Source organism: Mus pahari, chromosome 10, assembly GCF_900095145.1.
Source record: "Mus pahari chromosome 10, PAHARI_EIJ_v1.1, whole genome shotgun sequence".
NCBI lineage: Eukaryota > Metazoa > Chordata > Mammalia > Rodentia > Muridae > Mus > Mus pahari.
The window spans coordinates 40,062,255-40,085,139 of NC_034599.1; the positions used below are offsets into that span (position 1 = coordinate 40,062,255).

At 43.0% G+C, this 22,885-nt stretch overlaps 1 protein-coding gene and 1 pseudogene across 1 annotated transcript in view; one reads left to right on the forward strand and one right to left on the reverse strand.

Moving 5' to 3' along the window:
- The window catches only part of Ube4a (ubiquitination factor E4A), a 35,782-nt gene extending 12,897 nt beyond the window's left edge, over window positions 1–22,885 (reverse strand). The window contains exons 1-12 of the mRNA XM_021207003.2: window positions 22,770–22,885; window positions 20,676–20,772; window positions 17,324–17,483; window positions 10,931–11,161; window positions 10,123–10,235; window positions 8,732–8,884; window positions 8,226–8,385; window positions 7,446–7,648; window positions 6,727–6,918; window positions 4,911–5,244; window positions 3,335–3,455; window positions 1,139–1,443 (exon numbers count right to left, since the gene is read on the reverse strand). Of these exons, the coding sequence (XP_021062662.1) occupies window positions 1,139–1,443; window positions 3,335–3,455; window positions 4,911–5,244; window positions 6,727–6,918; window positions 7,446–7,648; window positions 8,226–8,385; window positions 8,732–8,884; window positions 10,123–10,235; window positions 10,931–11,161; window positions 17,324–17,444 (1,933 nt within the window). The 5' untranslated portion in view covers window positions 17,445–17,483; window positions 20,676–20,772; window positions 22,770–22,885. The remainder of the gene's footprint in view (window positions 1–1,138; window positions 1,444–3,334; window positions 3,456–4,910; window positions 5,245–6,726; window positions 6,919–7,445; window positions 7,649–8,225; window positions 8,386–8,731; window positions 8,885–10,122; window positions 10,236–10,930; window positions 11,162–17,323; window positions 17,484–20,675; window positions 20,773–22,769) is intronic.
- Window positions 13,378–14,433, forward strand: LOC110327536 (annotated as a pseudogene).

Below are 22,885 nucleotides of genomic sequence, written 5' to 3' on the forward strand. Positions count from 1 at the left end.
AAAAAAAAAAAAAAAAAGAACTGTTTACACTAGCACTGTGTGCCCGCATAGGTTGGCCACAGTTTAAGCCGCCCTTTAGGTGTGGCTAGTTACACTAGGTGACTGCAGTAAGGAGCTCCAGGGCAGTCCTCTAACTGCTCTCCCTTTTGGCACTCAGATCTTTGCAAAGTCTCTTTCTGCATAACTCTAAACTAGGAAGTCCCCTGCTGTATGCAGCGGAGGACATCATCATCACTCTAGACGGGGACATACCCGGGTGTATGCAGTAGAGGATATTGCCATCAATCTAGATGGGGACATACCCCGGTGTATGCAGTAGAGACATTTCAAGATTAGCTGAGAGAGTTTGCAGTTTTCATTTTGGTCACCTGTGCTGCCACATCGTGAGTGGCAGGCACTAAGAGATGTGTTAGGCTATTGGCAAGCAGCTGAGGCCTGTTGACAACTAGTCGACTGGGCTTGCAAGTAGATCCTCCAGCCCTCGTTGAGTCCTCAGAGTCTTACGGCTCTGACAGCTTGACCATAACCTCATTAGTGCTCTGAGATAGAATCACATAGCCAAGTGCTACAGGATTTCTGATGCAGAGGACTGTGTGAGGTAGTGTTTGCTGTTTTAAGCTGCTATGTTTGGAGAATAACTTGTTACATAGCAATATGAGACCAGCACAGTGTTCAAGAACATTTAATCTGATTAGTGAACAACATCTACTGACTCCTCACTGACATACATACACACACAATTTCCCTTCTGTGTTAGTATGAGGGGATTTTTTTTCCTGAAAACAAAACAAATAAACAAACAAAAAACCCAAAAGCCTCAGGGAGAGTTAGACAGGCAGTTGAATCTTTGAAAGTCAAACAATATTAACGACAGACACTAAGAGCTGTGAAAACCCTGACTGCAGTTCATCTCTGGCAGGCTGTTTCCTGACAGTCCCAGTATCAGGGACACAAAGCTGGAGAAGCAACTACTGGGGCCCCATGATTTGGCCAGGAGATTCTTGTAAGTTTGAGTAGCTTCTGTAAAAACAATGAAATGCTAACTAAGGAAGGCTATCTTGAGGATTAAGCTTCCAAGGTGACCCAGTTAAACTTAGGTGGCTAGTAATAGGATGGTCCCAAGGGACAGGCTGCTTACCTGGTACATAAGCCAAAGAGCTGTAGCCATCTGGCAAAGGAAAACTTAGCTCTATTGGCTGTGAGCCCTCATTGCCTATGGCCAGCTGAACCAGCAGAACAGCCATGGACACCTGCAAATTCAGGCAGTTTTGCAGCATCTGGGGTTCAGTCATAGCAGTCTTGGTAGAGAGATAGATGGTCATCAGGCGTTCGAACTGCTCACGGAGATTGTCAGCAGCAGGGCTAGAACTCTGCTGAGCATCCCGCCAGGCAACCTGCAGCCGATGCAGATTTTGGTTGATTTTTACCATCTGATCATGCAACCTGCCCCCAAGAAAGCAGAAGAGACTAGGTCAGGGAGGCCCATGTGGGGGCAGTGTAGTATAGACCACACTGAAAAGCAAATCCTTGTTTGTTTTTTCTAGTGTTCTACATTTGTAGAAAGCTGCAGGGTCAATGACACAGAAGGCACTCACAAAAGTTACCAGCTGGCCAGAAGCAAGGTGCACTGTTCTCAGAAAAGGTTACCATGTGCACAACAAATCTGAAGCTAATTATGGAGAGTTAGTGGCCTCTCACAGGAGCAGGGCGCAGAGTGCGTGGTTATTATGGAAAACAGGCATTTTAATGAGGCAGAGTATGAGCAGCCCAGTACAAGCTTTAGAGTACACTGGTGGGGTCAGAGGATAATCTTTGCACAGTGAGAAAACTAAGCAGGTGAAAAAGGCTTGATTCTGACAACCACACCTAAAGCAGCCACCATCAGGCACACAACCTAAGAGCAGCTTCCAGCCCTCTGAAGAATATGATAATTATTCTTCACAAAATTTCACTCTAATATTGAAAAGAAGACCTAGAACTAAAAGCTACTGATAACTGGTTCTACATGTACAATCCTAAATCACTCCCTTGGATCTTGCGGACAGCTACTAGAATGACTGTAGGAAACTAGATGCCAGGCATTTCTAGGTCTGAATTTAGATTGTTGAGCAGATCCAGCACATGTTGAACTTCTGTGACATTTAAAATGTCAACAACAGGGCAGAAACACTGTCTAATAAAGACATTTTCATCCCCCTCCCTATGAATTTTCTGCTGGAGGAGTTAAAAAAAACAAAACAAAACCTACATTAATTTAAGTATCCTGAAAATGCTTTTAAAAAAATCAGTATTCTAGGCCAGGCATGTGATACACACCATTAATCTCAGCACTCAAGAGGCAGAGGCAGTCTGGTCTACAGAGTGAGTTCCAGGATAGACAAAGCTACAGAGAAACCCTGTCTTGAACAAACAAACAAACAAACAAACAAACAAAACTATCAGTATTCCTGGGTCTGGGGTGATGGCTCAATTGATAAACTGCTTGCACATGCGAACAAGGGGACCTGCGTTTAGATCCCCAGCACCCATGTAAATACAAGTGTGCTGGTGTGCCCTGCGGTCCTAATGCCATGTAAACACCAGTGTGCTGGTGTGCCCTGCGGTCCAAATGCCATGTAAACACCAGTGTGCTGGTGTGCCCTGTGGTGCTAATGCCAGGACACAGAAACAGGAGGATCCTGGAGTCTTGCTCAATCAGTGAGCTCCAGGTTCAGTGAAAGATCCTCCCTCCACCAATTAAAAAAACCCCAGCATCCGTAATACTCTTTCTACAGATGAGACATATGAGTTGACGTATTTTTCTTATCCTGGAAATCATTCTCTGCTCAACAAAGGGGAAAACTGTTGACATATGGCTGGTTTGCTAGAAATGGACACTTTTGGAACATCTACACAAGCTCTCAGCCTTCCAGTCTTTAGAAGCAGTCCTCTCAGGTCTGCAGCTCTTATGTGCTCGGATTGTCTATCTGGAATCCCTTACACCATTCTCTCAACTTGCAAAAGTTTTGTCTCTTGTCTTTGGGCATCAGAAGTAATAAGAACTCAATGGTAAAGGAGTGAAATGTAAAATGACAGTAATTAGATTTTCCTAGATAATAACAAAAAGGCAGGGATTGAAAAGTTGGCAAAATGTGGAGAAAATATTAGCACAATGTTAATTTTAAAGAGAGATTAAAAAAAAACCACCCTGTAAGTAATCTGTACAAAGTGGACTCAGGTCAATTTAAACCAGTGCATGTGACTTTTCTGTGCCATCCTAACAGGGCTCTTTAGACTCACTGCCAACACAACTAACAGGACCCACAGTTCTTTTCCAAGACATCAAAGGAGTTACCTGTGAAATCCCAGGTACAAGGTATACTCTGTCAGGGCCAGGTTCTCCGTCACAAGGTTGTAGCTCTGGGGGAACGTTGGCTCCTGCACAGCTGGGATCAGACAGGTCTCCTTGTCCAAACCTCGAAGAAGCAAAAGGAATGGTGATGGACGGCTCTCCACAGACATCGATCTTGGGCTTCACTCTCCCTCAGCCTCCATATTGCTACAATGATATCTTCCTTGTAACACATCTCCAACTACTTCCTTGTCTAAAAGCACTTTCTGGCCTCCTGATAACTACAGAAACAGCTAAATCTCTTTGGCTAAACCAATGAAATTAGCAAAAATCCTAAAATGAGTGATAATACTGTATACTTTCCAAGTGATAGGGAATGGGCCATTTTCCTTCTCTCTCTCTCATTCATTCATTCATTCATTCATTCATTCGGGACTGGGTCTCTGTGTAGCTCTGGTTTTCAAGGAACTTGCTCTGTTGACCAGGCAGACCTCAAACTCACAAACATCCACTTACCTCTGTGTCTTGATGGCTGAGATTAAAGGCATGGGCTACTACCACTTGGCCATTTCAACTTATTCTTTGCTTTTCAGTGTTTTAAGTTATTTTTGTGCAGATGTTCTTTCTATCTATCTATCTATCTATCTATCTATCTATCTATCTATCTATCCATTCATTCATTCAAGACAGGGTTTCTCTGTATAGCCCTGGCTGTCCTGGAACTCACTTTGTAGACCAGGCTGGCCTCGAACTCAGAAATCTGCCTGCCTCTGCCTCCTGAGTGCCAGGATTAAAGGCGTGCGCCACCACACCCGGCTTTTTTTTTTTTTTTTTTTTAATTTATAAGAGGCTAAAAAAAAAATGCCCCCAAACCTAGAAGGAAATCAATCAAAAGCCAACAAGAGATTCATTGTGAGTGACAGATCAGGGCCCATTCCTTTTCACTTCTCCATATTCACGTTTTCTCCAGTATGGTGCCAGCTTTCTTCCTCCCACCCCACTCTTTACCACCCAATCCCATACCTTGCTCTAACTACATGGAACTTCTCACTATTCCTCAATACATTCTTTCCTTAGATTTATTTTGTAGATAGCCTCAAACTCAAAGACCACCTGCCTCTGTCAGTGAGTGAGTGCTGCTGCTTCCACAGGCTGCCGCCTCTATGTCCGACACACTCTCCACGCCTGCTCCTTGCCTGGTAAACCCTGACTTGTCTGTTGAGACGTGAAGACTCCAGCTTCTGCAGAACCGGTTGTTCAACCATACTGCTGTTTCTACTTCGTTAACCTACCCGTCTGCCCTCTTCTGGAACCTCTGAGTTCAAGAAGGATAGCAGTTGTATGTGACTGCATTTTATAAAAGATGAGGAAATGAATATCCAAGGTTGCCAGAACCAGAAGGAGGGTCTCCCCAAGGCCTAACATTTAAAAGGTAACAGGTGCTGTTTTTCAAAATTCCACGTTATTTAACTTGTTCTCTTCTGTTTTGAACAAGGGACACTTTCTCAAAGGCCAAGGGAGCAAATGCCTCAGAGGTGAGACACACTCACTGTTTTGAAGAACCCAGTTCCCCACCTACCTCTCATATGCACACTTTTAATTTTTCGTTCTTCATCATTCAAGTCCTTGAGGACACAGTACGTGGGGTTAAAGGTGAGGAGCCGGGAGGATCTGGGTTTGCAGAATGGCTGGCACAGCTTCAGGAGGGCAGCACCCAGATTCAGAAAGAAGGCATCCGAGGCATACATTTGGAAGAAGATTTCAGGCATCTGATTGGCCCAGATCTTGGTGCGGCCTGCATTTGCATGCAAACAGTTTCCAAGCCAGAACAAGATACAGTGCTTGGTTTCTGGAGAGAGCTGGAGCAAGTTCTTCAGCATCTGGTAGATCTTTTCATGGAACTGAGCCATGAACTGTTTAGCCAGAAAACACAACCACAGAACATTCCAATTTCACAATCCTGGTATTTTCTTTTTTACTCCTAAGCCCCAGCAAATACAGGTTTTTAAATAAACGCTAATCTTAACCTTTCCCTTTTCTCCTTTGTACCTATTTCCTGATTCTGATATATATTTATTTATATGTAATAGATATTATACATATTACTGGATACTTAGGAGACATTTTCTGGTCAGCTGCCAAACTGCACAGATTTAATAGGTTTCACAGTAGGGATTTTTGGTACAGTGTTAGGTGTAAATCCTTTGGCTCAGTTTTTCAAATGGTTGTCACAGCATTACTCACCTCTACCACTATAGTATGACACTGAGCCATAAATGAAACAGATAGGCATGGTTGTAGTCAATAAGTGTTTTTAGTTTCTGTATTACATTTATTCAGTGTCAGTGTAGTTGTATGTGGGAGTACCAAGCTAGGAAGCATGTATGAGCATGTATGGGAGCAGATTCTCTACTGTGTGGGCCCTGGGGAACAGACTCGAGGCATCAGACTGGATGATAAGATCTTTACTCACTGAGCCATCTCGATGGTCCCAGTAAATCCTTCTTTACAAGAAGCACACACACACCAAGGCCAGTTTGTTTGGCCACTGTTGTAGTCTGCTTAACACCTGCTTGACAGCACCATGATGACTTAACAGTAACGGGACACTTAAGTGTACCGTGTTTGGTTATCTAATGCCTCTTCATCAGACTACTGCTAAATTCTGTTAATAGGTCTATGCATAAAGAGGAGGAAAGGGAAGATTTATAAGATAGATGGCTCTAGTCATAAGGATTGACAGTGTCTTAGCAAGTAGGGCAAGGACCGAAAGGGTGTGCAGCACTGTCACACCAGGCAGATGTGATACCCACAACTGTTATCCCCTTTTTTAGTGAAGGACCTGAAGACAGTGACATTTTTCTTTTCTTTTTTTGAGATAGGTTTTTTCTTCATGTCATGGAACTCACCATGTAGACTAAGCCTGCCTGTCTCTGTCTGCTTATATTATAGGTGTGTGTCAAGGCTGATTTCTTTGCTGCCTCCCCCCCACCCCCCGCTTTTTTTTGACACAGGGTTTCTCTGTGTAGCCCTGGCTGTCCTAGAACTCAAAGATCCGCCTGCCTCTGCCCCGAGTGCTGGGATTAAAGAAGTGCACCACTCCCTCCCCTACCCCTTCCATTATTTTTGAGACCCTTTCTCCTATAGTGTAGGTTTGCCTAGTTCTGGCTATGTAGCTCAGGATGACCCGCTGAATCTTATTTCTTAAGTGCTAGGATTACAAGCATATGCCACCCCACCCCCTCAATAAGGGGGCAATTTTGTTATGTTTTTATGACAAACGCCAACCAGACCAATTAGCTTTCCTAAACAGGTTGAAGCAGCCTTATCCCTACATGGTTCCTTGGTCATCTCAAAGCAGGGGCTGTGACAGACACCCTGGGAGGCGGTTCCACCTGATGGATGTTGGCCTCCTGTACTTTGATCTCTTGAGGACTGGAACGGGATGGATTCAGGAAGAAGCCATGGTTCTCTACCACACCCGGAGTCTTTAACAAGCAGGAGATATTCAGGATGGCTCCCAGCAAGGTCTTCTGATACATCTGCCCATTGCTGGGGTCCTTGGGCTGAATGTATTCTAAAAAAACCTGCAGGAGGACAGATTCTACTTACTCAATGGTATGATGACAGAAAGGTGGTAAGATTCAGGGGTCTCAAAGAATTTAGTCTTATACAATCCCCACCCCCTTTAAAGGCCAGGTTTGTAGAATCCAGGCTGGCCTCAAATTACAGAAAACTTTTAAACATTTATTTATCTATTCACTCCTTTAATACGTGTGTGTGTGTGTGTGTGTGTATGTATGTACACCATGAGTGTAGTGTGGAGGTCAGAAGACAACTTGTATGTAGGGGTTGGTTCTCTCCTTCTATCACATCAAATATTAAATTTAGCTCTTCAGACTTCATGGCCTTTACCCACTGAACCAGCCCACCAGCCCAGGCCTGTTGGCCTCAACTTTACTGTGTAGCTGAGGATAGCACTGATCTGCCACTTCCCAAATGCATGTGATACCACACTTGGCTTTCTATAGGCAATGTTCTAGTGTCCTCGGGACAGGAAGCATCAACTTATTAAGATGTCAGCACCAGGAAAATACCATGCTTTGAGACCTACCTTGGCCATATCCTTCTGCCTAGTGAAATAAAGAAGAATGTCCAGATATGCATATAGGAGGATCTGGCAGAGTTCCAGATCTTTTATTCGGCTGTGTAAAATGTCAAACACTGGAATCATGACTTCAGGAAATGTTCGAACCTCTTCATCCAACAGCAAGGCTTCAATGACCTCTTCTAAAAATTCAGTTACATCTTCAAAATCTAACAGTAGACAGATGAGAAAGGAGGCCGTGACAATTTTTATGTGTTTACACTTTTGCTTTCTGTTTGTCTGTCTCTGCTGTGATGTAGCAATTGAACTGAAGACGTGTTCAGTTCAATGCTAGGCAATGTTCCACTACTGCCTGACCAACAAACTAGATACCCACTTCCCAACAATGGCTCTTTGAGATTTATTTACTTTTATTTTATGTGGATGGGTGCTTTGCCTGCATGTATGTACCAAGTGCAGGCAGCGCCTTTGGGGCCAAAAGAGTGCAGTGGATCCCCTAGAACTGAAGTTACATGCTGCTGTGAGCTTCCATGTGGATGATGAGAACTGAACTGGGGTCCTCTGGAAGGGCAGCTAAAAGTGCTTTTAATTGCTGGGTCGTCTCTCTGGCCCTCTATGGTATCTTTGAGAATTCTGCTAGTATTGAGGCTTGAAGATCAAGGTGTAAGCTTCCTTTCTTAACTTCTGTCAGAATCATAATGACTCTGAGACCCTCTAATGCCATTAGAGGAGTTTTAAATTGGTACTCTAAATTCAGATATTCAAAGACCTTGCTTCTATACTCACGGGCTCCCTGAATAGCTTCCAACATCAAATCTACCAGTTGCTCATGGATGTTTTGGTCAACATAGATCTCTGGGGTGAGGAGAACTGTTCGAGTGTTGGACACAGTGAGGTTTCTGCACTGCACTGCAAAGGGGAGTAGGTTTTCTGGAACTTTGGTAATCTGCAACGAAGAGAGAAAAGCATATAGCTTTTATAACATGGAGCAAGGTACGGTAAACAGGATAGAAAACCATCATATCCCAAACAGTACTGGTTTCTTTTCTTTTGGGTTTTCTAGACAGGGTCTGTCTGCATAGTGATTTCTAGAGAAGTTTGTATAGAGAACAGGAGACATTAGTTAGCTGGAGAGATGGACCTCAAGCCACAAAAAGGAGACGAAGACAACCTAATAGTGCCAGATATACCATAAAATACACATTATAGCATGAAAGACACTGAGTCAACCCTCTCTCACATGCTAACATCGCTTAAGATAATTTAAAATTCCATGGGGCTTACTCATTTACCTCTTCCTTGGCTCTTTGGAAGCAGGAGTAAAGATAACAAAAGATGTGCCTCTCTCCTGCATCACGATCAGCAGAGAGATTTAAAGTTGTAGAGGAAGTCATGCTGATTAAGTGGTTTCCTGGATCTTGAAGCAATAACCGAGCAAAGATGGCCTATTAAGAAAAATAAACAAAATGCTAAACTATCACAAGGTAAATCCTAGAGCACTAAGATATAAGAAGTCTGATACGTGTTTTGGCAAGAATCAAATGTAGTTTCAAATGGGGTGGGGGTAATCTTATTCAGGAATGTTAGAAACTAATTATATCCATAGTTACTGTAATTAAGACTTCAGTCTCTGGGAAAGTCACAGCAGAGCAGGCACCAAACAGTTCCGTGCTGAATGGCGTAAAGCATGGGTGAGAAACCTACATGTAAAATCTACGCTGCCATGTGCCTGCTGGACGCAAAGACACGAAGTGTGAAAGTGAAATGCCAAGTGATTTGTCTTTCCTCTTGATACTTTAAAACCTTTATTATTTTTAATTAAACACCCAGTCTGATTATTGTGGGTTCTGAAACACTAGGAAACACTTGTACTTGACAGATGTTGTCTTCTGTAGTTGATCTTGTGAGGACTGGAATGAGGCCAGAGGACATGGAGTGTCCTGCTCTGTCACTCTCTGCCTCATGCCCCTGAACTCTGATTAACCCTGGAGCTCACTATTTCCCATCCATGCAAGTCCACAGAGACACTCTGCTCTCTCCTCCCGCTCCCCACTAGCACTGAGAAATTGTTGTCCCATGTAGCACCATTAGCTTCAGTGGGTGATGGGCATCCTAACTTGTGCACCATCTCCTCAGACCAGTTTTGGGTTTTTGAAAGTATGTAAAAAAGAGATGGGCCTTGTCTTAGGAACTTAAGACTCTAACAGGGGGCTGGCGAGATGGCTTAGTGGGTAAGAGTCCTGACTGCTCTTCCGAAGGTCCTGAGTTCAAATCCCAGCAACCACATGGTGGCTCACAACCATCCATAATGAGATCTGATGCCCTCACAGTGTACTCACATACATAAAATAAATAAATAAATCTTAAAAAAAAAAAAAAGACTCTAACAGGAATGATAAGACAGGTTCATTAAAAAGCCACAAGAGACAGTGACAGTTCACATAATAAAATGTACATGATAAGGAACTCAGAGGAGGGAATGACAACTCTTCTGACAACTCCGATGACATCTTAACAGGCTCTTAAACAATGAGTGAATTTGGATTTGTGGCCAGGGTAGACAGGAAGAGTTCAAAAGGCAATGCCACAGACAATGGAGAGGCAGAGGCAAGCAAAGTCTCCTCAGGAGAATGACCAGGATTTAGTATGGCTGTTCTGCTGAGAGCACACTATCAGGAGGTACCTGCTCAACATTGCTCATATCAAGCCAGTCTTGATCTTCCAGCTCTACTGCCATTTCTTCCAAGTACACACAACGGCTGGGGATGCCATTCCCACTTTTCAAGCTTGGATCACCTGTGAAAGTTTCCATCTGACAGGTTATGGACAATGCTCCTGTTCTCACGACACTGGTTTTGTTTCTACGTTGCCTAGCTTGGTATTCGACACTTAGGCTCAAGTGGTCCCTTCTGCCTCCGCCTCCCCAGTCCTGGAGACTAAAGGCATATACTGCTGTGCTCAGCTTCCAACAACTGATCTTGATAGCAAGTCTCTTGAATTCAGAAATAACCACAGTGATCTTGATACACAAAGTAGTTACAAAGCATAGACTGTGTGGATTCTCAGTATGACATTTAGGAAAAAATTCCAGACGCCAGTATTAAGCTTAGAGCTGAATTACAGACAGGGCACAGAGGTAAGACCCTTCTGACCCTCTCAGCATCCATCCCCTTCTGACCCTCTCAGCATCCATCCCCTTCTGACCCTCTCAGCATCCATCCAAGACACAACCGGGTTCAGCTACTCTTTCTCCTCCTCTCTTAAGGAAGAAGACATCAACATGGCAGCAGAAGTTCCATCTATTGAAATACTGTTTTTAAGAAATTAAAACCTCACTAAGGTAAACCCTGTGTTTTGAGGATACAGGAGTGGGTTTAACCATTAGACATAGCAGCTTTGTTTTGTTTTCTTTTTTCCTAAGAACCAAAGTAGTCCCTAGCCTAAGCCAAGAGGGAAGAATAGATATTGAATGGTGCAAGTCTGCAACTCACTGTTGTCCAGAGTAATGAGGAAGATCCTCTGGATCATGTGATTGATGTTGAGTTGCTCACACATTTCTTGGTGTGTCCGGAAGGAGCGGCTAATCTCGGACACTGAGTAGTCAAACTCGTCCAGGCTCTCTGACACACTATTGTCCGAGTCATCTGGGCTTGCTGGGAGCTCATCTGCCGGAACATGTAAGCTGTTACACACTGCTCCTTCCTCAGAACCAAACACACTACCTAGAATGAATGTAATCACAAGGAGGACAATTGTAGATGTGAAACAAATTATTCATCTCATTAGTGAGCAACTCAAGCCAGGCAAGGGCATTCTAGGATTTGGAAATTCTGGTTGTAAATCTTGCCTTCTATACAGTAAACTTTATCACTTTGACCCATAATTGTACCCCTCCCTGCCAAAATTAGCATCATTACCTAACCCCAAATCTTAAGAGAAAAAAACAAGAGTTACCAAGTAGATCAAATGACTCTAATTATTTTAACTGTATGGCCTTTCCCTAAAGAACATGTTTGTTTTGGTAACTTGGCACTCAGGGATATATCCTGTGGAAGGGATCCCTGGACCAGTTCCCTACAGATAACTGCTTAATTCCACAGTGTTCCAGGCTCCTGTCCTCATATTCATCACCACTGCTTTTTATTAAAAACCCTGTTGTTCTTCTCAGCTGCCCCTCCTTCTTTGACATTTATTTTGTGTGGGGGCAGTATATGTTAGTATGCTTGTAGAGGTCAGATGACAGCCTGTAGCAGCCAGCTTTTTCCTTCTATATGGGTCTTGGGGCTTGAATTCAGGCACCTTTACCTGCTGAGACACCTTCTCAGGAGTATTTTTTTTTAAGATGCATTTTTAAAATGATGTATGCGTGTGCATTCTGTGTATGGGGATGTGCATGCTGAGCTACCTGTCCATCTCTTTAATGACAGATCAGTACCATACTTTAAGATATTTCCCCTATATTTTTGTATGTGCATGGATGTTTATATGCTATGACATGCATTTGGAGATCACAGAACAGCTCAGGGGAGTCCGTTCTCTCCGTCCCCGTGAGTGCAGAGAACTGCACTCAGGTCATCAGGACTGGAAGCCATGTCTTTACCACTGACATATCTTACCATCCCTCAACTAGCTTTAAAGATGTACTGATTTACTTTTATGTCTATGGGTGTTATATCTACATGTATGGACACTGAAGAGGGCATCGATCCTACAGGACTACAGTTATAGATCATTGTAAGACACCATGTGGGTGCTGGGAATTGAATTCAGGACCTCTGGAAGACCAGTGCTCTTAGCCACAGGATCATCTCTTTAGCCTTGCAACTAGTTTTAGTTTTAACTTATCAACACCAACAATTTTTCCTGTAAGTAATTAGAGACCTTCTTAATTCTGTTTATTAGATCTTTGTGTGTTTTGTGTTTTTTGAAACAGGGGCTCCTGTTTTTGTCCAACTCCCCATAAGGTTGATCTAATCCTTCTAACCCTTGTCTCTACCACCAAGTTACTAGAATCAAAGGGATGCACACGCCACCAGTGTTTATGTGGTTTTGTGCTAGCTAGGCAAGAACTTCACCAACTGAACAGTATTTCCGGCCCTATTTTTTTTTTTTTTTTCCAGAAAGTGTCTCATATTGCCCAGGCCAGCCTGAAACTTAAGTATGTGGGTGTTCATCCTCCTGCCTGAGCCTCCTGAGGAGCTGAGATTCAAGGCCTGTACTAGCAGGCCCACCCGCCTTACTCCTTTTAATAGTTACATTGTCATGCATTTCTTGCCTTTATTATGACTTACATAGCCACTTAAACTCCCTGTTCATTCATCAGATGAACATGAAAGCTGTTCGAGGGTTTCATGATCTTAAGTAATGTAGTACTAAGTGTAATCTAATTGTTTTTGTTCAATTAGCTGAGTATTTTTGTAAGAGAAATTCATTAAGTAGAACTATTGGCTAAAAGAGCCTGAGATCTTCTGGGCGGATGAGATCACTTAGCGGATAAAGGTATTCGCTGCCAAGCTTGGTGCCTGGAGTTCAGTCTTGGAACCCACATGGTGGAAGGAGAGAACTGAACATGGCAAGTTATGCTCTGACTTACACACACCACACACACACACACACACACACACACACACACACACACACACACACACTCTGAATGTAATTCAAACATTTTAAAAGAGCTTAAGTATTTTGAAAGTTAACGTAAGTTATTCTCAGAGAGACTGCTTTTATCTCCACCTAGCTGTATGAGAAAATGCCCCTCTTGTTAATAAAATTTGATCTGATTACAGAGGCAGTGTGGGAATAGAGGACTCTACACTGAAAGGAGGGCACTCATGGAGGAGAGGCCTACCTAGCCACAAGGCAGGTTAAAAAAAAAAAGGTGAAGGGAACCATTTGAGCATTACTACCCTTCACTAAGGAGAAAGCTGACTGCAGAATGACAAGTGACAGAACTCCAAGTGTTTGGGGGAGAATTACAATTGTCTATTCTCACAGTTCATTTTCTGCCATACCCCATAATGCTCTGTCACTTCCATGCCAAGACTCAAAACAGTCTTCACAGACTATTCCCTCTTCGGGTTTGCTGACATCAGCTCTATGCTTACAAACTAAGCTTCTGTGTCTCTTGGTGACATAAAGCACACCATTTGTGTTTCTTATACTAGTAAGGAAAACACTGCACTAAAAGCAACACTAAGTCCTAGAGTGTCCATCATTCCTAACGCTACAGATCCTACTGACTTCACCCCAGAACCTCTTAGGACGCACAGCAGTGTAATAACTATTGCTGTCATCAGCAGACTCGTTTACAGAAAAGTGATTGAACTGCTCAGTGGTATGACACCTGAATTCTGCCAGAAATGTCTCCAGTTAACTTGTTTAGTTGGAGAAGGGCCAAAGAATAATATTTACAAGTATGGGAAAGATACAGGGTGTAGCTTTTGGAAGCTTTAGAACACAGGATATCAGAAATGTCTTAATTCAAGGACATACTTTTCTTAACCCCTTCCTGTCTGAAGCCTTCTGCGTGGTGATTCTGGAAGCCACCAGCTGTGGTCTACAAGTTGTTAGCATCCAGAGAACCTTTCTAGTTTATGTGAATCTTCAGTAAAGTCTTTGTGTGAAGGGCTAGAAAAAGCTATTTTCCAAGTGAAGTGGGGGACATCACCAGCTCCCGAAACCATCCACAATGCGGTAAAGGTGCTTTCACCTGGAGGGCCATGGCTGAGAGAACTGAGGGGTACGAGAGGGTGGTGGATGCTGCCGATGCACAGGAGGCTGAACCGGCTCACCTCTCACCGTGGTCCAGTTACAGGCCAGTTTTGCTTTGCTGGCTGTGCCCAGCTATCTCTTCCTCATGATCCTGAGATGGGTGACTCCTGATTCTGTCACTGATGTGGCAATAGGTGCCACTGGGCCAAAGGGAGTCTGGAAGCATGGATGTCCTCTTGATACAAAAGATGAGATCGATAATGTATCCAAAAGCAGGTAGAAGTGAGCCAGGACTGTAAATGTTAGACAGTTCTATTCATATAGTTGACAATAATCTTGCTCTTCTCTTTTGGGACTTCAAGATTAACTTGTTAAATTATGGGACCTCTGTAGCACTCACTGCTTCATTTGAGGAGCGCTAAACATTCACACAATTCCTGAGCATGAAAGTGCCTCATACTTCTTTAGACTTTAGGGAGGAGAGTTTGACCACTGGGGTGTGAATGTTTCAGATTACTGAAACCCTTCTAGGGGAAGCATTTTAGCATTACGTTTTGGAAGCCTTGGGTGCTAGATTGCTGTTGGTCACTCTTAACATTATACCAGCAATCTGACATCCACCAGGCACTTACAAGCTTTCTTTAAGGAAGTATAGTTACATGAACTACTTTAAGTCAAATTCTTGGTTCATATACCTTAACTGGATCCTGAAATCATACTCTCACACATGGGTTCACTCAGTAAGCACACCATCCAATCTGAGTAAGCTGCCAGCATGTTTTGAGCATCTTCTCTGTTTGAAATGTTGCACTGGGTGATGCCTGCCACTAAGGGCTAGTTACTGTAAAGTGCCCCAAATGTTCAAGCTACTTAATCTGAGAAAAATGCCCTCGTCACACACTCCAAGTACTGCTCTAATCCTGCTATGTGCATTCTCCTAGGTGGACACTCCATCATCATGAGCATATGAAGAGATTTTGCTTTTTAAGTTCTAGGGTCTGGTACTACTGTTGATGCTAGTGTAGGCAAACCTCCACTTAAAAAACAATTACATATTATTGTTGTGCATGTATGACATGTATATAGGGTAGAACAATGTTTTGTGTCCTGATCTTGATCGTTACTTCTAGCACACATGGAAACAGATTGCTCCACCCTGCTACTTATAATTATTTGAAGGTGAAGTGACCATTGAGTAGTTTTTAGAAAGATCGTATTGCTTTTGATGTCATAGTTATACACATAAACTGGGGCTGTTAAAACATGTTTATGACCAAAAATAAAGATGAGAATGACATTTTAAACAAACAAAAAGCTAATTGTTTAATTTTTTTTAATTACATTTATTTAGAGAGTGTATGTGTGGTTGCATACTTGCTACTGAGCACACACAAGGTCAGAGGACAACTTGTTGGAGTCTTTTCTTTCTTTCCACCACGGGGGTCCCAGGGACTGAACTCAGGACCTCAGGCTTGGGAGCAGGTGCCTTTAGCCACTGAACTATCTTGCCAGCCCCTAACTGTAGCCTTAATGGGTACTTTTCTATAGACTAGTAAGACTGAAACTTCCATCATTTGATATTTAAATTGGTTATTACATTTGTCTTCCATTCCCCCCACCCCTCTTTCCTTACCAACTGAATCCCTTTAGTGTTTTATAGACCACCTCAAAGACTGCCTCTCAGGAGGGCACTTGCAGGAATGCTCTTATAAGTATAATGCTAGTCACTAGGAACTACATGGGTCTACAACTGCTTTGCTTTCTTGGCAAAATGTTTTTCTGAAAATCTGGACCAGACTCTTAGAAGTAAGAGATGCTTCAATGTGTGAGTTGAGCAGACCTGAGCTCAGAATAGGAGGCCAAAGGTTCTGGCAGAATACTAACTGCTGTTGATAAACAGGTTGTACCTGGTGACACGAGAAACTCAGTGTAGACAAACTCAGGTGCTGAGATACCAAACAGTAACAGAAGGGCGCGTGCCTGCCTCATTCCCACTGCCTGCTGCTAACAATGCTCTCAGCTCCAGTCTCTTGAGCCTGCTTACAGCCAGTTAAAAAGCCCTGCACTTACTTTCTTTTCTTTATCTATAACCTTCCTTCCCTGTCTGCCTTGCTTTCCTTCTGTTTATTCAATCTCAATCATCAAGCAAGGCCAAAGCTGAGCAATACCCCTGCACTATATACTTTGTAAATAAATGGAGCAAAGACATAAATTATTTCTCCTTTTATTAAAATAAAAACCACTACTTTTTGGGAAGGGGTGGTCATTTCTTGTTTGAAAGATCATGACTCAGGCTGGAGAGATGGCTCAGTGGTCAGGAACACTAGCTGCTCTTGCAGAGGTCTTGAGTTCAATTCCCAGCAACCATAACATAACAGCTCACAACCATCTGTAATGGGATCTGGTGCCCTCTTCTGGCATGCAGGTATACATGTAGATAGAGTATGTATGCATTTACAATAAAATAAATCTTTAAAAAAAAAGATTATGACTATCTCCAGGGACAATGGTTTTAGAAATGTATTCTAATACATCAATAGAAAGGAGCTGTACTCGATTTTAAATTCAGTTCCACACGAGGAAAGCCATTTTTCTGGCTAGTGAGAGATTATTCTGAGTTTTGTCTTTCTTTTTTTTTTATGTTAAAGCAAAGGATTCAGTTCTCAGCAATCTGTCCTAACAGTAGTGAGCTGTAAAGGGGGCCACTCAGTGGAACCAAAGATACACTTCCCCTGAGAGGTCTTTTAAAGTGCTGAAATTAACAACTCTTTTTTTGGTCAGAAAAATCTCTGGTTTCTACAGCTGCATGCAGCCTGTTTACCACAGAACCTTGGTTTTCTATGTTAAAAAGCTACTAACAGATCCCTTTCCCCCTTTGACTAACAACTTGACAGCTTTGGGATCACAACTGGCTATGAGCCCTGTGGACTCACCTGATAGCCAGTCTCTCTTTATGTGAGTGAGGGGACAGCAGAGGGGAAGGCCCCAAACAAAATGAACCACAGCTAACATCAAACCAACAGAGGCAGACAATAAAAGCAAATCAACTTCAGTACCAAACTTAGAAAAGTTCTAATTGTGGTTCATTTCCTAAAGAACCCTTCCTCTGGAAGATCTGGGCAGACCCAGTTCTAGGAGCGGCATCTGCTGCTACTGGCTCCTCTACTTACCGGACTGCTGCTTCAGCTGCTCTTTCTGGATTGCTGCAAACTGCTTGGCATCAGCCAGGGAGCCAAAAAGAGCAGCAAAGGGGTTACTTGAGATGTTGTTGTTATTCTCCTGGTCTGTCATTTCACTTTAAGGTATCCTCCATCCAGCCTAGGGGAGTGGCTATGCAAAGGACAGGAATTAGACTCAGAAGGGCAGATAACACCATCACTGTAATATCCCCACCATCCTTCCTTTTCCCATCCTTGAATACCATACTTTGGAGTAACACATGCCAATTCCTGTTCCCATACTCAAGACATATTTGGCAAGATAGTTACCAGCTTACCAACTGGACACAGCTAAAACTCACAAGGCTTAAGAGACAGACTGCACTGACTGGCTGCCATGTTTCCATTGCCTAAACCTTTGACTAGTGCACTACTGTAGCACTGTTACATGACAAAAATTATGGATTTCCCATAAGTTTTTAAGCTGGCAGACTAATTTTCATTCACATGGGGAGAACGAAGTGACACCTGTTCAGCCTGCTACAACTTAGGTTGAAGCTGGACATTCCTTAGCTGCACAGAAACCCTGATGATGATGATGATTTCTTCTCTTCCCCCCTTCTCCTCCTTCCTCTTCCTCCCCCCTCTTCCTCCTTTCTCTTCTCTTTTCTAAAAGGCAGGTTTTCATATTATGTAGGTGGGCCACAAATTCACTCTGTAGGTGTGGAGGACCTTGAACTCATAATCCTTCTGCCTCTACCTAACGCTAGGATTACAAACATGTACCACCATGCCTGGCTTGACACGCAGAATCCGACTAGCTGTTAGGTTTGTGGGTCTTTCATTCATGTGAAGTTACCTAACTCTGCTTATAGGTTGAAAACTACAGACCTGGGGCTGGAAAGATGACTCAGCGACTTTTTCTTTCTTTTTTTGCTATGTATATTTAATTGCATATAATAAAAATTGTCATATTTTATGCTGGAATTAACAGTTCTTGAGAGGGCTTTTGCCTATGCAACCAGAGGGTAGTTTAATTTACTCCTGATACATGTGATGCTATCCTGAGCTGTCTCACTGTCAGCAAGCTACTGCTGTTCTCGACACCCCACAGTATCCTGAGGTCTAGAAGATGGCAGAAGTATAGTGCATCCTTTGTCATTTTGGCTGCGGAATATCATCACCTTCTCCCTCAATATGACACACTTAGTTTTTCTCTGAGTACCAAGCCCAGTCAAGACATATGTCCAGATGTGTTGATCTCATCTATGAGCTCCAGGAGGGGCAGAGAGGACAAAGTGATGGATCAAGAGTGGGCAAAAACGCCATCAAGGCTTATGGGAACCAGTGAACAATGTCTTTGGGCTGACTCTACAGAGAAGGGAACTCTTTTTCTTCTTAGTTGCTAGGTTAGCAAAGCATACGCCCAGAGTTGCCACCTTTACACCATCTACAAAATCCCTACCCCCAAATTAAGCAAGCAGAGAGGAAAACAGAATATAAAAGTCAACAATAAAAGTTTGTAGCACAGATGTATATAGGCAAATTCCATAACCACATGAGCCAGTGTGATGTGCACGCATAAGTGTGTAGCACACATGTATGTTGGCAAACTGCATAACTACACGAGCCACTGTGAAGTCTATATACATGGACATGTGTGTACAGTGATGTAAGTGTGTGGCACCCATGTGTACAGACATAGCTTGAAATTACATGAGCCAGTGTGAAGGGTGTATATGTGTGTGATACAGGTGCATGGCATACATGCATGAAGTATGGAGGCCGATGGAGGATGCTAGGGATCTCACGCTGTTCCTTTCCTTACTCCCTTGAGACAGGGGCTTACTGAGCCTGGAGCCAAGATGACAGCCAGCCAGCACTACCAATCCTCCTATCTCTACTCCCCACAGTGGTAGGGTTACAGGTATACTTGTAGACAGACACATCTAGCTCTTTATGTGGGTGTCGAGGATTTGAACTTGGGTTCTGTTTGTGCATCAATAGCTCTTACCCACCCACTAAGTCATCTCCAGGCCTAAAAAAAAAAAAAAAAAGTTAAGCCTCACTGTGTAGCCCAGGCTATCCTTGAATGTACAGTGATTCTTCTGCCTCAGTCTCCAAGTTCTAAGATTATAGGCATGTATTGCAATGCCTGGCTTGAGTTATTTTATATTTTAAAAAATACAACTGAATGATGCAGCTCATTAGATAGCAGACAATGATCTGCAGCACATATATAAAAAGAAAGCTGAAAGACAGGAACACAGAACAGGTCACAGATTCTCAAACTATCAAGAGAGAGGGTTTAGACCACAAATGGCATCATTTCCTTTTTAATTCTACTCTCTTCCATTATACACACACGCTAACTTTCTATTACATCTTTTCCCTGCTTATAATGGAATTTTAAAAGTTCTACAGAGCACTCCTGGCAGACCAACTGTGCTAGCCTCTAGGACCCTCGAGTACAAGTTCATGTCTGATTATTCTTTCTTCTGTGTCTGAAACTATCCTCCAAACCACAACACTTAAGCAAATGTTCAAGGACAGTCTCCCTCTTCTAAGTGATTACTTCTAAGCTGCATGTAACCTCACCATTCCTCAAGAGCTACTTCAAGGTACAGACTTGTTATATCGGGAGATGCAGCAGCAGGCCAAGCTCCCAGGCTAGACACTGTGGCTCTTCAGTACCTATGCATGTGTACAACAGAGAATGAAAATAAGCCTGCTATTACCTCAAATGCTGCCCTAGTCAGCTTTAATTGTCAACTTGACACAGCCTAGAGCCATCTGAGGGGAAAGCCTGGATTGAGATGGCCCAGATCAGACATTTCTTTGGGGGAATTGTCTTGACTGGCTAGCTAATGGGGCTGGAGAGATGGTTCAGTGGTTAAGAGCACCGACTGCTCTTCCAGAGGTCCTGAGTTCAATTTTCAGCAACCACAAGGTGGCTTACAACCTCTTCTGGTGTCTGAAGACAGTGACAATGTACTCATATATATAAAATAAGTAAATAAATCTTAAAAAAAAAAAAAAAAAAAGCAAGCAAGCAAGCTAAACATCAGCCAGCAGCAAGCAGCATTCCTCCTTAGGTTGTGCTTCAAGGTCTTGCTTGAATTCTTGCCCTGACTTGCCTCAGTGATGGGCTGTGACTTGCAAGTGCACAAATAATTCTTTTCCTCCTTTGAGTTGCTTTTGGTCAGAGTGGTTTATAATGTCAACAGAAAGAAGACTAGAAAAAAAGTTACAAACAAAACAAGGTTTTGCCTACCCCACTGAAGTCATTGTTCTCGTATCTACTTAAAATCGATATAGAGAATTTCCTTCTTTAGAAGCAAGGCTAAATCATGTGACAACTTACAGGAAAAAAATGAGGGCCGATAGATCACCTGTTGAGAACCTCTGTGGAGATCCAGGTTAGACTTAGTCATTGAGCTTACACATGAAAATAAAAGTACCTAGAAAGAAAAGAAAGGTCTGGTGAAATGGACCCTCGATATCTGGTTTGGCTTAATACTTACTCTACCTATTTTAAATTTCCCAGCTTGAGTAGAGTAGTGCATACCTGTAATCCTTGCCTGTGGGAAGTAGAAACAGGAGGATCTTGATGCCAAGGCCAGCCTGGGCTACACAGTGAGACCCTGACTCAGAAATAAGTAAGAGGTTGAAGAAATGACTCTACCAGAGGACCAGAGTCTGGATCCCAGTACCTGAAACAGGGCAGCTCGCAAATGCCTGCAACTCCAACTACAAGGGACCTGACACCTCCTTCTGCTCTCTGTGGGCATTCACACACTCTTCCAGGTACATATACATAAATAAATAGATTATTTAATAGGAGAGAGAGAGAGAGAGGGGGGGGGGGAAGAGAAATGGCTCAGTGGTTAAGAGCACTTTCTGTTCTTTTAGAGGACCACAGTTTAGTTTCTAGCACCCATGTTGGGCAGCTTACAAATTCTATAACTACAGCTCTTAGGGATCCAATACACTTTACTTTTGTGGGCATCTGCACACATATGGCATGCACATATACAGAAACATATATAGACATAAGTAAAACTAAAAAAATATTTTTAAAAAGAAACAGTATGATAATAATAATAATAATAATAATATCCCCCAAATCCTTTGTTTTCAGTTGCCACACAGAAACACACCCACTCTCCTGACAGCTTTTGGGATGGCACAACTACCAGCACCCCAAAGCTTTTGGATTTGATTCATTTTCACTTTACATACCTGCTGCAAAAGTCTACATCTCTAGGAAGTGTTTTACCATTGGACCCATAACATTCTCTCATTCCCTCCTGATTCAAGCTTCTACTTATATAGAGTGCTGCTAATCCTTTAAGGCCACTGTTGGCTCCTGTGAGCATACAGATATTTTAAGATCATGTCCAATCCAGTTTTAAAGTAGAACTATCCGTAACACTGAAAAACAGATTACTAAAGCCAAGTTCTATGGCTAAGGTGGGGTTGGGCGTAGCTCTATTCTAGAGCACTTAGTATGCACCAGGGCTTGGTTTATAACCCCAGCAACTCCCTCCCCCAAGGCCAAATTAAGCTGTATTAAATCGTACTCCATAAAGTCTCTATTTTGGAATGTAAAATTATTCCCAAAGTAACATGTCTACCTGGAAATACCTTCAGTGTTACATAAATTGTCTTAACAAAAATCCTTGTAATACTTTATCTGCAAGCTAGGATCTCATCAAGTGAAGCACATACACGCCCCCAAAATAAAAAAAAAGAACAGAACAAAACAAACAAAACCGCCTCCAACAAACCCTGGTATTTCGTCTTGGGTCCCATTTTATGTCTCTGGGATAAAAAAAAGTCAATGACATTGAGCCTTAACCCATTCTTGCTCTAGGAGACAAAAATGGATCCTAAAAGGAACAACACTAAAGACAAAACTTCCGACTTATGGTCACTCAATTTGAGAAATGTCTTCTCGACCCAACAAAAAACTCGAGCAGAATCCAAAGAGCTACAGCTGGGAAGCCGTCACTCGCTTTAAAAGTCAACCTCTTGCTACACACGCCCTACTGGTTTGATTGCTATGACTCGAGCTTCATGGTGTCTCCTTGGCATCTGGCACTGTGGTTCACTCTTCGTATTTTATCCTTTGGGGTCCAGTAAGAGATTCGTAGGCAGCAGGGAGACCCACCCACCCTGCGCAGGTCCTAGATAAAAGAAGTCAAAAGGCAGACACAGCCCACACTCGGGTCTTTCCTAGCAGGGACTTGGCAAAGAAGAAGGGAATGTGCAGAGCCACCGGACGCTGGAGCACCGTAAGGGTTTTCCAGATTAGACAGGGTCGAAGTTCAAGACGGACCCAGGTCAGGCAAGCACTGGAGAAGAACAAGCATGCAGGGGATGCTCGACTGGCCATTGCTTAGGAGGAAACCCGGGTCGCGACCTCAACACTCTCCTCTTATACTTTGCCTCTTACCAGAGCCTGGAAGGGCAGGGACGACGACACCTCACAGCTACAGCGACCAAAAGGTTCTCACTTCCGACTCAGCAAGGCAACCGGAGCTGACATCATCTCTGAGCGCCGAGCCTGTT